Source organism: Populus nigra, chromosome 17, assembly GCF_951802175.1.
Source record: "Populus nigra chromosome 17, ddPopNigr1.1, whole genome shotgun sequence".
Classification (NCBI taxonomy): domain Eukaryota; kingdom Viridiplantae; phylum Streptophyta; class Magnoliopsida; order Malpighiales; family Salicaceae; genus Populus; species Populus nigra.
In genome coordinates this window covers 7388592-7403152 of record NC_084868.1, presented here as the reverse complement: position 1 = coordinate 7403152, position 14561 = coordinate 7388592, and the positions used below count along the sequence as shown (strand labels likewise).

Here is a 14561-nt window from a genome sequence, read left to right as displayed (position 1 = left end):
ATGAAATTATTTTTTTTCAATTTCATTCTCATTCAACCTTTTAATTTGTAAGATTTGTTCCTCATTATTTTAATAAACTTGAGAAAAATAAAACATTAATAAGTTATTTTCCAGCTTATTTTCCATGACATAACCAAACACTGGAAAGTGTTTTTCAACTTATTTTTCATTACACTACCAAACATCGAAAAATAATTCACTTTTCTGAAATTTACTTTCCCAGAATTCACTTTTCAAAAGAAAACTACTTTCCAGCAAACAAACGGAGCCCTAATGTTGGTTTAGAAAATTACATTTTAGTTAAATTACATCCAATGTTGATTTAGAAAATCTAAAACTTGATTGTTGGTCGACCATTAGTTTTGACCGATTAATTTCAATGATCTATGTATTGTTCTTTACAATATCTTAACCATCATTGTTTAGATAAGGTAATAAGTTAGCAATGGCTTCAATGGAGTTTGGTATAGTGAATACCATGTTTGTGGATGTAATTTCCTCATGGTTTCTTACTTCTATATTACAAGGTATTTTTAATCCATCATCTTCTATAGCACTCTATTCATTAAATTGTTATATTAATACTAAGAACTCTAACTACTTTCCTTTTTCTTACTATGTATTGTCATTTTAGAAGTGTTTTTATACCTTCATCCATTATACAATTATCTAAGAAGCTATCAACATCGATATTTGTCATTCTCTTTTATTTAATTTCTTGAGCATTTAGTTTCTTGTTCAAATTCTAGCCAAGATGTCATTCATTCTGTTTCGGATAAAAGTTTCTTATAATGCTTATTCTTATCCTTTTTGTTGTCTGTCTCACCACAATCATATTCCTTCCTGAAACCCCACCTATCGCTATTATAGGAAGGAAAAAAAAAGCAAATACTTCAATATCTTCAACGTTGTTGCTGTTATTGCGGTTGTTTATTTATTGGTATATCATTTTTTTCATAGTCGTATCCATGTTCTTTATTTAGCGTTTATGGTTATATTGATGGTTTTTTTAGCTTCTCCATTAGTAGTTCCAGTTCATGATTTTATTCAAATCTAGACTTTAAACCGGTTTAAGAACCAAACGAATGTTGAAAGCAAGTTCAAGAACCTTTATTGAGAGAAAAGATAGCCCAAAAGAAGATTTAAGGAAAAGCCCGTTAAAAAGTCAGATTCGGTAGCGGTGAAGCAACCGCAAGCTGTAGAGGAGGAGAAAGCAATAGTGGAGGTAAATAGAAGGCTGGTGATCGGAGAGGATCATATAGTTTTTAGGGCAATGTGGACTGCTGATTTTTTATTCTGTATATGTCACAGGTTTTGTTGCTATAAACGATATAGAACACATTGATTTGGCTTGTTAATTTCTCTTTTGATTTCCATGACAAGTATTTGGGGGATTGTTTCTAGTTCAATGCTTGAGTGCTACATCAAGTAAGTCTCTTGGTCCCTGCTTGATTCTTTGTTAGTTTTTTTTAAGTTTAATTAATTAGGATTTGTTCTTCAATTATCTTCATTAGTTGACTTTTATAATTTGTCTCATGTCCTTATTTTTTGGATCTCTGGGTTACCTTTTTTCTTAAGCATTAAGGACCATGCTGGTGCCCACAGTTTCTAAACCCTGTTGTTTTCCATTTCCTTTTTTATTTCTTTTTCCATGTATTTTCCAAGCGATGAGATATCTTCACTTCTTGGAATTGGTTATGTCTAGTAAAATACGATTTGCTTATTTCTTTTGTTGGAGAGTTTTTATTAATAGATTTAAAATTAGTCTCCATTTTGAATCATGATATAAACTAAACTCAAGATTAGTCATTAATTTTAAAACCTGTAAAATTAATCAAGATATATGCAAGCAAGTTTAAACATTCACATTAATAAAAAAAAAAAAAAAGTTTTAGACTGGTCAATTCTTATCTCACATGCCTACTAGTTAGACCAACCCCACTTGCTTGAATTTCATATTGTTTTAATTTTTAAAATTATGTATAGATGGTTGATATTGTTTCTGTATAGTATAATTTAAAGTTAATTTATCTTTTTATTTGAATTATAATAATATATATTGAATTAATATATGTGTGTGTACGGTGACAGATCCTAGAATAAAGCATTAAAATGCTCTGAAATCAAAATTTATCATTTTAATAAATAAATAAAAAACATAACACCAAGCAAAATGAAATTAACAACTTTACTTTTTGCCAAGATTTTTTTGTTGATGAATGATTTTTTTTCTTTAATAAAAATTAACCTCTAATTTTAAAAAAGTACTAAAAGGTTTGGCTAAATTATTGTAGCCAAACCCACAAAATATTATTTATTAGAATAGTGTTTTGTTTTGTTTCTTTTTATTTTTATTTTTTGTAATTTAATCTTTGAATAACTTTTTTTAATTAAACCTTCAATATTAGGTTATTTTGGGAATTATACTTCTTAATTTTTTTTTATTTGTTTTGTTGGGTTATGTATTAGTCTTGTAGATTTACTTTTCTTTTCTGGATTTCAAACTTCAACATTAGATCTATTGGAAAAGGGGCTACATAATTTTTTTAAAAAAATTTCTTTTCTACAAATCTATCTCGATCTCATAACTCAAGTCGCGAGTTTAATAGGTTGACTTGAGTAGTTTTTTTGCTATTTTTTCAATATCATCATTTAATATTGAGTTGATTAGAAATTGACTTTGATAATTTATTTTTAATTTTTTTTTCTAAGAAGTTATCATGGTTTTATGATCCATATCATAAATTTGATAGATTAATCTTGAACTATCATGTCTTGTCTCAATATTTGAAAAAATATATAATCCAAAATGTTATCACATCAATATTTTAAAAAGATATCATTTAATATGTATTATATTTTAAGTTTATGATTAATTTTTTTATTAGAAAACATATTATCAATATTAAAAAAATTATGCTAACAAAAATAATTTGACCCTGAACCCAAAATTTTAATTTAAAGTATTGTTTGTCTATGAAGAATTAGGAGCAATGCTCTCTAACAAAAAAAATATCCCCAATATCTTCACCTGAAGTTCTTTCCACATGCTTTAACCGTAAAATGGCCACTGGATGTCGGCTTTCATTTAACACAATTTTATTTTATTTTATTTTGTCTCATCAGAGTATATTGTGCCAGGTTTTTTTTTTTTTTTTTTTCAGATTTAGAGCTTGTTTGACAGTGTAGTTGCGGGTACTTTTCAAATAACTTTTCATGTCAAAATACATGTCAATAATGTTTTTTTATTTTTTAAAAATTATTTTTGACATCAGAACATCAAAACGATCTAAAAAATACAAATCATATTATATTTTAATAAAAAAAAATTTAATTTTTTAAAAACATAGATTAAACCGCGTTTTCAAACGTTAGCATAGTAATTGCCATTTCACTTATCATTCATTACGCTAATACCAAGAATTACTCCTTATCCTTGTGGATACATGTTAGAGAATATTTGTTTTTATATTTTAAAATATTTTTATATTTAATATATTAATAAAAAATAAAATATTATTTTAATATATTACAAATAAAAATCATTTTAAAAACAACAAAGGTATGACCTTATATAGTTTCATTGTATTTTCTGATTAAAGGATAAGAAAATAGATTTTCTATAATTAAGAAATCTAGTGGTAGATATTTGTTTATTTTTGTATTTTAAAAATATTTAAAAAAAAATTAAAATTTTATTTTTTATTTGCTTTAAATTAATATTTTTTTAATATTTTTAGATCATTTTAATACACTAATATCAAAATTAAATTTTTTTAATAAGATATTATTTTAATATATTTTTTAAAAAATTCAAATTCCAACAATTTGCTGGCAGACCATCTCCAGTCTTGCTGTTCATATTATTAGGAAAAAGCTAAATGGAGTTGAATCTTAGGGGCTAAGAATAATTTAGTCTGATAAAAACAAAGGGTCATGTCATCGATAATATCGTAAATACTTTAATTGTAAAGACCGCCATTGACACGGCACTTTAGCTGTCGTTTTATAGTAGCATCTCTTTATTTATTTCTGTGCCCTCCTCTTCGTTCGAAACTCGTCTTTGTAATAAATAATTTATTAAATTCAAGTTACACTTTGGGTTATCTTAAATAACATCAAGTTTTAAAATAATATTTATTTCAAGAAATATTTTTCAGAAATCAAATATTTTTTAAAATTTTAAATTCACTCGCCAAATCAATTAGTTGTGATTATTACTTAATTTAATTTAAAATTCAAACTATAATAAATTTTAAATTAATAAATTATTGAATTATTCTATAAATTATAGACTGTATTTAAAAATATAATTGAAATTGTTTGAAAATTTTGTTAATGTTTTCAGATAATTTGATATATTAATGTTTAAAATAATTTTTAAAAATAAAAAAATATTAATTTTATATATTTTTAAATAAAAAAAACTTTTACAAACTTCCTAAACATCATTCAAAAGCCAAATTCAGTGGAGTTAACTAAACATCGATCATGTCGATTACTATTTAATTTAATTTAAAATCCAACCTACACGGTAGCCTCTTGTCAATGAATTATTAAATTAAGAAATAGAGTTGGGTTTATATATATATATATATATATATATATATATATATATATATATATATATCATTTAGGAAGAACTAGAAGTAATTGACTCTCGGACTCGTTTATACAGAACATCATTTCCTTGAAATTTTCATATCCAATTTCCTCTGCCATTTCACTCTTTTCAATTTTCACCTTCTCTGTAGAAATATAATCCAATATAAGGGGCTTTGCTTTTCTTTTCGATTCCGTACTCTCAAAAATGACAGACAACAACAACAACCCAAGCTTCAACAGCTATAATAATGATGGAGAGGAATCAAGCCCGTTGTTGAAGAAGAACCTTGAAGACAACGACAAGAAACCCGCCAAGGTTTCTGCTGATGCAAAGACCGCCACCGCTGAATATGGATGTACCGTCAATGGGCTTCCGTTGATTCATGGGAGCGTGATGGGTGAGCCTATGGGACGGACTCAGTGGGACTCCAGCCTTTTCTGTTGCCTCGGTCGCAACGATGAATTCTGTAGCAGCGATCTTGAAGTCTGTAAGTCTTTAATTTCCGTGCGTTGATAGATTAATTTATCATTTTTTGAAATTATTCGTACATTCTTTCAATTGGGGTCGTTCTTGGTATTAATGATTGATTCGTTTTGTAATTTTTCTTTTCCGAGAATTGCTATCGAGAATAGATGATTGATTATTCTAGATTACAGATTCTTTGAAATTGTTAATGAGATTTTTATAATTGATTAAAGTGCAGCAAAGTAATGGATCATATGTCTTTGTTGCAAGTTGAATATTAATAGCACCAATCTGGATGCTCTCCAGGAATGCAAATGGAGTATAAGCTCTTAGATGAGTAACAAGGGTAGAAAAAGTTAGTTTAAACAGGAAGAGAGACGGAGTCTATGGTTTCCTGAACTCCAGGCTCACCATTAATTCATCACTTCATAATACTCTCATGAAAAACAAATTCTGTTTCAATATATCCACTTCAGAAATGGCTACACGTTGAAATGACTAGGACAGTAAAAAGAACTGAAAATAACTAACCAAATGCTGCGTATAACAAGGGAATAAAAACGCTGCAGGTGGACTTGCTGAAACGGTGTTGGTACAGTAGCTAATGATCGGTCAATTAATTAAAATAGTTGAAACTTTTCCATTATTGTTTCTTCCCCTTAGAATCTAGCTCTGCCACCATTTCCCCTCCTTGAAAATGCCCTTGTCCTCAAGGGAAAATTATGGAAACTTTAGATGAAGATCATCACCAAACTCCCCGGTTGCATTCGAAGGTGAAAGACCCTTCCATAGGATCAGAACATGCTCTGAAGCACCAGTCTCGATGTATTTCTTGGCATTATCCCATACACCACCAGCGTTGGAAGCAGAGATGGCAGTCTGGACACCAAACACAAGGGATCCAGCTAGTAGGGGTGTTAGCATGACAATTGCACCAGATGGGGTCATCTACTTGATAGAAGCATCCATGAAGACCTTAAACACAGGTGGCATAGTCAGGCTTGGCATGATCTTCCATGAGGCCATGAATGGTGTTGAATTGCACTCGACCCTCCTTAACCATCTTCAAAGCTGCACTTCCCACACTTTTAATAACTTGTTTTATGACAGGATTGCAAACTTCTTCTACTTCCTTCAACTTCTCTTCATAATTATCCTTCTCTGCATTTTGGTTATTGTCCAACCATTCAAGTGCTTCCTTCAATGCAGTTTTGATCCTCTCTTTATCATCTGAATCAATCTTATCAACAAGCTTGTCTTTATCATTGATTGCACTTCTCATGTTGTAGATGTTAGTCTTCAACTTGTTCCTAGCATCAATCTTCTCCCAAATTTTATTATCCTTCTTGGCTATTTCTTCAGCCTCCTTCACCATCCTATCAATCTCTTCTTGGCTTAGACCCTCCTTATCGTTGGTGATGGTTCTAGATTGAGACTTCTTTGCTGCTTTGTCCTCGGCTTTCACATGCAGAATACAATTGGCATCAACCTCAAATGTGACCTCAATCTGGGTCATTTTCCTTGGAGCTGGAGGAATGCCAAACAAATCAAATTTCCCAAGCTCACGACAATCCTTTGTTAAGCTTCTTTCACCTTCATCAACCTTTATAGACATTGTGGTTTGCTGGTCTTGGTAGGTGGTGAAGATTTGGGACTTCTTAGTTGGTATAACAGTGTTCCTTGGGATTAGTTTTGTCATCATGCCCCTAACTGTCTCAATACCCAGACTCAGAGGAGTAACATCAAGTAGAAGGCCTTTGGTTTCCTCTCCGCCTTCACCACTAAGAATTCCATCTTGAACAGCAGCACCATATGCTACAACCTCATATGGATTCACACCCTTGTTAGGTTCCTTCCCATCAAAATATTCTTTTAACATTTCTTGCACTTTGGGAATTCTTTTACTTTCACCAACAAGCACAATCTCTTTGATATCAGCCTTCTTTAATCTTGCATTATCCATAGCCTTATTTACTATCTCCAGTGTCTTCTTAAATAAGTCCATGTTCAACTCTTTGAATCTTGATCTTGTTATCGGCTCTAAGAAATCAATGCCATCAATGGGTGATTCAATCTCTACTCGAACTTGGTGTTGGCTACTCAACGCCCTCTTAGCTCTCTTACATTCCCTTCAAAGCTTCCCAAGAGCTGTCTTATCCTTACTTATGTATTTGTTGTGCTTCTTCTTGATCAACTTGATGAAACAGTCCATCAATCTCTGATTGAAGTCCTCTTCTCCCAAGTGGGTGTCTCTGCTAGTAGCAAGAACCTCAAAAACACCACTATCAATAGTCAAGATGCTAACATCAAATGTACCACCACCATTATCCCCTCCTTTCTTGTCCAAGCCATAGGCAATAGTTGCAGCTGTTGGCTCATTGATTATCTGAGGCACATCTAGCCCGGCAATGATGCATGCATCCTTTGTAGTTTGGACATGATCATTGGCTATATCTCTCCATGTCCTTTTTGAGAGACAGCCACATAGAGTAAATAGTCCCAGGATCAATGTCAATCACAGTTCCTAGTTTTGATCCACCCTCTGTTGTCACTGCTAATCCTAGAAAGTAGTATTTTGATATGATGTTGAACTCAACCCTTCTAGGATCAATTTCCAAATCTGTTGGTCCAACAAATCTATTTCAACCAGCCAAAATGTTAACACTAAGAGCAATGACATCTAGCTTCAGAATCTTTGGTGTCCAATAGTTCAGACCACAGCTCGAAAGTTTGCAACCTTAGGAGCTGCAGGTTAAGTCCCAATTATCGTTCCATGAAATAGAATTGTTGCAGTTAGATATTGATTCGATTTGACATATCCTCTAATCTTAATGGCAACAATTTCACCAATCTTAGTAGCAGGCAGAAGATGAGAATCAACAATTAGCTTCTCGCCACTATCTGCTGTGTTTGCCACTATCATCCCAATCCCACCAGCAAGCTTTATTGCCGCTCCTTTCTTCACTCTTGCATAAGCAACAATCAACTCCATCCAAGAAGTCTCATCCCTCTTGGCATTTTATCAAAAACTTTTCTCTCATACTCCAAAAACCCACATTTTATACACATATCAATCATAGAATTCCTAGCATGCAAACCCTCATCAATAGCTTCATCATCTTCCACACTATTTGATCCATGAATTCGCGAGGAATGAAACTGAGGCTTCAGATATTGATGGCACCAATCCGGATAGTATCCAGGTGAATTGGTATTGATTTGGCAGAGAGCCAAATTTGATTTAGTGATGAATGTGTGTGAGAAACAAGCAAGAAGCCAAACAAATGGAGAAGAGGGCATGTTTTCAGGTGCCCTGAAGGAACCCCCAGCCTTCAAATTGATCTTATCTTCAGTTTTATCTGGGTATAGGGTCTCTAGTCACCAAACTAGTAGCGTCAGTAGCAACAGGCGTAAAGTGAAACCCTCTGGTTTGGCATCTGATGATAGACTCAGTTTTGGGACAGATGGATCACTTGGGACTGGAGAAGAAAATACAAATGGTGTAACTTTATCATCAATTTTATTGTTGGGGAGGTGCCATTCAGTTTCTTTGGCAAAGCAACCTTCTCCTTGAAGCTAGATATTTGAGAATTTGGTAGGGCACCTTCATCAGATATTAAAAGCTAACTTCTGGTTTGTTGCATCTTGCTTATCACTTATGGCAAGTAACAGTGGAGATGTAAAGTCGATGCTCTTTTCAGCAATCACAACAGCCTTGTAGGGGTAGTGACCTCATTCCAACTTCTGCAAAATAGATCTGTTTTGATCCATCACCCCATGAAGAAGATCCTTAATCTCCTCAAACACGTCTCAAGACTTAGTATCAGTCATCATGTTCAGGGTCCGAAGATTGACCGCTCTGATATCACTTGTTGCAAGCTGAATATTAATAGCACCAATCTGGATCCTCTCCAGAAGTGCAAATGGAGTATAAGCTCTTAGATGAGTAGCAAGGGTAGAAACAATTAGTTTAAATAGGAAGAGAGAAGGAGTCTGGTTTCCTAAACTCCAGGCTCTCCATTAATCCATCACTTCATAATATTCTCATGAAAAAACAAATTCTGTTACAATGCGTATATACAGCCACAACAATCCTCTAGACTTGAGCTGATAGAATCAGAAATGGCAGCATGTGAAATGACTAGGACAATAAAAGGAACTGAAAAGAACAAACCAAATGCTTTGTATAACAAGGGAATAAAAACACCGCGTGTGGACTTACTGAAATGGTGTGTACACACACCAACATGGTATCTAATGAACGGTCAATTAATTAAAATAGTTGAAACTTTGCCATTAATGTACTTCCCCATTGAATCAAGCTCTCCCAAATTCAACTTGTAACAGTCTTTGGTCAATGATCGTCTAATCTGCAAATTGTATCATGATAATGATAATAACAATTGGCAATTTTTTATTTCTTAATCAATTGGAGATTTACATGATGGTTTCTGTTTTCTATTAGTAAATTTCTGGTATTATGTGTTCTTTATGTGCATGATAGTAAGTGGATATCAAATTCATTGTTGTTTTTTGTTGTACATTGTTGCTTCTCTATGTGATGTTCATACGTGTGCATGGTATGTAGATATTTCAGAAAGTTTGCCCATTTTTCTGGGTAACTTCAATCTAGCGTGGTAGATATTTCAGAAAGTAGATGTAAGCTTGGTTTAGCTCAATAGCTATTTTGGTTGTGTTTCCTTATGTTATACTTAGATGCACCCACTTTGTTCTCATAAAATCCAAAGTAATAGAAAACACCAGATTAGTTTTCCAAGTGGAATTTAAGCAAAAATTTCATTTTCAATTGGCAATTATTTTTGCATAAGAAATTTGATGGTATTTTTATGGGTGGATGATCTTTAAAGAACATGGTATAACATATTTAAAGGAGGAGGGTTGGCCTTTAGCTTATTTGGAAGCCTTTATTTGATTTGGAAGCATTTAGCATGCAATGATTCCAGATTCTGGAATCCATTTACCATAACAGCTTTTAGCTTATTTGGAAGCCTTTATTTGATTTGGAAGCATTTAGCATGCAATGATTCCAGATTCTGGAATCCATTTACCATAACAGTTCCTTCAGCGTGCATGTAATCAATTTGTTCAAGAACCCCACCTATCATTGTGGACAATCCCTTCATTTTCTTTTTTTCAATTGTGCAAGGTCTTCTTGGAAGCATTGCCCCTTGCGTGCTGTATGGAAGCAATGCTGAGAGACTTGGATCTACTCCTGGAACATTTGCATCCCACTGCTTGTCATACTATGGTTTGTACCTGATTGGCAGCTCATTTTTTGGTGGGAATTGCCTTGCACCATGGTTTTCATATCCTAGCCGGACAGCTATCCGCCGGAAGTTTAACCTAGAGGCAAGTTATTTCCCTAAGACTTGCTCCCGTATATCTGCAATTTAAACATGATTTTGAATTCTGATTCTTGGTGTAGCTTTATTATCATCTCTGCTGTAATCATTAGTTATGTGTTTGAAACTTCATTTTCTTTTACAGTTCCACTCCTTTTCAAGGAGCAGGGCCCTTATATGAGTTCCAATCCAGTTAATTTAGACTTGTTCCAAGAAATAGTCTACATTTGCATTGCTATATTGATGCAGTTTTTTTTTTTTTGGCTATGAGTGCACAATTACGTGTTGAAAAAAGCTCTTTTTCCCAATTTATACCCGGTGGTAGGGCTTCAAGACTCTTGAAATTTTCTTTTTTGTAAGGAAATAAGATGGCATCGGGTTTTTTTTTTCCCTGCTTTTGTAAATCAAGGAAATTTAGAAAGATTGCCTTTCAAGCATTAATTTCAGTGGCTGTTAATGTGAAACAGGGTAGCTGTGAGGCACTTAATAGGTCATGTGGTTGCTGTGGAAGCTTTGTGGAAGATGGTCTGCAACGTGAGCAGTGTGAATCAGCATGTGATTTTGCAACTCATTTTTTCTGCCACACATGTGCTCTTTGCCAGGAAGCTCGCGAGATTCGTCGTAGGGTACTCCATCCTGGTTTCAATGCTCAACCAGTCTTGGTTATGATCCCTCCTGGGGAGCAATCCATGGGACGTGGGGCTTGAATGCTTCCTTCCCAGTATTAGAAACTTATATCCTGTTCTTACATATTTGGGTGTGATGTTTAAAGTTTCTGGAAACCATGTGGTTTTGTTGGATCTTCTCCAAGCATAAATAAATATGGACGCTTTTGATGGCCACTTGTAAAAAATAATTATGGAAACCTGTCCTAAATTTAATGTTTATAATTATCCATTGAAGTGTTTTTGGTGGAAGTGTCGAGTGATGTGCTGAAGGCACGTTGCTTTTAAGTTTAAAGGGATGCTTGGGGTATGGATTTTCAGAATATTTTTTTCCCAGTAATGTTTGGTTTATATTTAATAATTCACATTTTATAATATACATATATTCTTTAAACGTGAAATATGAAAATTTAACTTATGACATGGTTTTTTTCTGACTAATTATGTTCATAATTACATTCAATTTATAGTAATTACTATTCTTATGTTCATAAGCACATTCAATTTATAAGATGTACGCGTAGGAATTCCTCTATTTAGAAGAAAAGTCTTTATTTTTTTTCTTTTTGCTATAGATATTTTCGTTTATAAACCTGCGGACTATTTCTCAATATGAATGAAAAAGGAAGCGACGTGGACGGTCGATGTTTACTGGTTCAAGTGATTAGTTTGGTTTGATTTAGGTTGTTTTGTATTTTAATTGATATTTATTTTTTTATTTTTTTTAATTGATTAAATAGAAATTAAGTTTTATAATTTTTTTTTGTTAGTTTTTTATGAGATCAACATGACTAGGGTTACGGGTTTGATAATTTAACTTAGTTTGACTGAGGTAGGTTTTTTATTTTTTTTTAATTTATTTTTTTGTTTATTCTTTATTAGATTAATTAAAAATTTACCTTCATAATTTATTTTAACAAGTTAGGAATTTTTTTGTTTTCTATAGAATTATCGCAATTTCATAACCTGTATTATAAATTTAACAAGTTAACTTGTGATAATCAGATATATAATCGTTTCAATATTAAAAAAAAAATCATTTTAATATGATATTATATAAATATTTATAAAAAAAATCATTCACATCATATTTTTAATTCATTATAAATTTTTTTATTAAAAAATGTATCAAAATTACTTGAATATTTTTTTATATAAAAATAAAATTTATCTAAACTACAACGCAGGGAATAATATAATAAAATTATAACACTGCTCAACCTTTAACCTTTCTCGGCAATAATTAAAAAATGAATTATTATTTTTTTATCCACTAAACATTCTAATTGATTTGAGCGCCCATTGTATGTAATATTTGATGATGGCGCTAAATGAAGCCACGTGTTATGGATTTACATCTCAATTATTTATATTTTTTGTTTTTTAGTTTAACCATACAATTATCTCATTAAATATTCGATATAAACTTTACCGGGGGTTAGATATTGTTTTTTAAATAAAATAATTATGTGTGTATATATATATATATATAGATTTTTAAAGAAAATGATAGATAATCAGAAAAACTCTTTAAAATTTAAATACATAAAAAAATTATCATTTAAAAAAGTTAAAGAAAGAAGGATTATTAATTTAAATATAAAAAAATAAAGAAAAAAACCATATAAAACAGCATTGATTTTAAAAAATAATTAGAAAAAAGAAAGAACCAAAGGCCCGCGCGTGCATATGGGCGTATTAGTCCATAGGTTGGAGGTGCTGTGGCTGGGCTATGCTAGTGTCTGGTGAGTGGGTTGTAGGTGGTGGTGAAGAGGTGAGCAAAGATTGAAGAGGTGGGCGGAGGTTGAAGACAAGGATGATGGGTAATCCAGCCAGAATGAAAGAAATGGGGGTTGGTTTAATTTGGGTTTTTTTATGGGAGGCCAAGGTTGAATATGCTGATTCAGTGCTGGATATGGGTTCCTTTGATAATGGTGACTGCTTGTGGAGGAAGAGAGGGAGGTCGGTGTGTAGGGAGGGAGGCTGGACTGTAGTAATAGTTAGTGTGGGTCACCCATTTTTCTTGTGTAGCTGGTGGCTGGTTTCAAAATAATGCGTCCAAGTTTTTTTCTGGTGTTTTTGAGCTGGTAGATAGGACTATCTTGGTGTTGAGGTGGGTTTGTTTTTTTTATTATCTTTATTATTTTTGTTTTTTAAAAAATAAGGTAATAATAAATATCCTTTCTTTACTAAATTTACAAAGTAAAAACCTGTTAAGTGATTGGCGAAATAAATTTTTTGTTTTTTTGTTAATGGAAACAAAGAAAAAAAAAAAGACTAAACAACTCTAGTTAAGCTAATTCTCATGTTATCTGCTAGAAGAAGCTGTTGCAAGCCTTGAGGAGGCTCATCCCAGATCATCAAAAGCTTTGCCATAAAATCAGCACAAAAATTAGCCTCTCTAAATCTTACAGTCCGGTCATTATTTATTAATTCTTTAATCTCTAAAAAAAGAGCATGTAATTATAAAAACTCAGTTGATTAGCAGATAATAATGTAAGTGCATTCTTCAAGTTTGAGTGATAGATTATCTTGTGATATCCTTGATTCGAAATCAACTTCAGTCTTTTAGCAATAGATTCTTTTAGCAATAGATTGTAACTCTGGAAGAAGGTTGCAAGCAATACCTACAAAGACAGTAAATCAAACAAGAAAATTCCCCGTACTGGACCTAATTAAACTATCAACTCCAATCCTACCAAGGTTACCGAGAGAGCTACCATCCACATTAATCTTTACAAAATCTCAAGGAGACCATTGCCATAAGATCTAGATTGTTTCTTTGGTTACATTCATATCTTCTCCCCAAGCCATATGAGAATCAGCAGTCATTCTCTAAATATTTTTCCTTAATCAAACATTGTCTTCAGAGTAGTTTTTGAAAGCAAAACAGTTTATTTGCCTCTGAATCCACCATATAGCTGAAAGAAACAAATGATCCTGATCTAAATCCACTTGCTGAATAATTTAGTCAACAATATTCCCACCAAGAAAATTAGTTGTTTTAATGAAACCAAGTTCCTGCCAAACCTTCTAAGCTTTTCTGCAGTCCCTGATACAATAAGTTATGTAATATAAACAAACTATTCTAAAACTGATATTCTAAAAACTTTTAATTCAGTTGACCTGAAATTTTGTCGGCTACACAGTATTTTGTGAAGGGGTAAATAATATCGGCTGCACAGTGATCATCCAATGTGTTTTAGTTTTAAGTTAATAATTTTAGCATTTTTTTATCTATTTTTTTTTCTCTGGGATATGAAACAGAAAGAATCAACCAATCAAAAAGAAGCAATTAAGTATCAAAAATTTAATATTGTAAATTATCATTATTAGTACAATTAAAACATGTGGATCAATTTAATTGATCATATAAATAGTAAATCAGGTCAATATATTATTTTAGTAATTTAATAACAAGCTTTGAGTTATAGCTCAGTAATAACATGTAGCTTGACTTTG

At 32.2% G+C, this 14561-nt stretch overlaps 1 protein-coding gene and 1 pseudogene across 2 annotated transcripts; one reads left to right on the top strand and one right to left on the bottom strand.

The window, feature by feature from the left end:
• Nucleotides 1–4634: 4634 nt before the first annotated feature.
• LOC133677618 (cell number regulator 8-like) lies at nt 4635–11276 on the top strand. 2 transcript variants are annotated; one of them, XM_062099723.1, is made up of 4 exons: nt 4635–4710; nt 4769–5093; nt 10239–10441; nt 10902–11276. In XM_062099723.1, the coding sequence occupies exons 2-4, from the start codon at nt 4811–4813 to the stop codon at nt 11139–11141; spliced, it is 726 nt and encodes a 241-aa protein (XP_061955707.1). In that variant the 5' UTR covers nt 4635–4710; nt 4769–4810; the 3' UTR covers nt 11142–11276. The 2 variants fall into 2 exon arrangements, with proteins under 2 accessions (XP_061955707.1, XP_061955706.1); XM_062099722.1 differs by having other exon boundaries at nt 4639–5093.
• LOC133677220 (luminal-binding protein 4-like) lies at nt 5989–8063 on the bottom strand (annotated as a pseudogene).
• Nucleotides 11277–14561: the final 3285 nt, after the last annotated feature.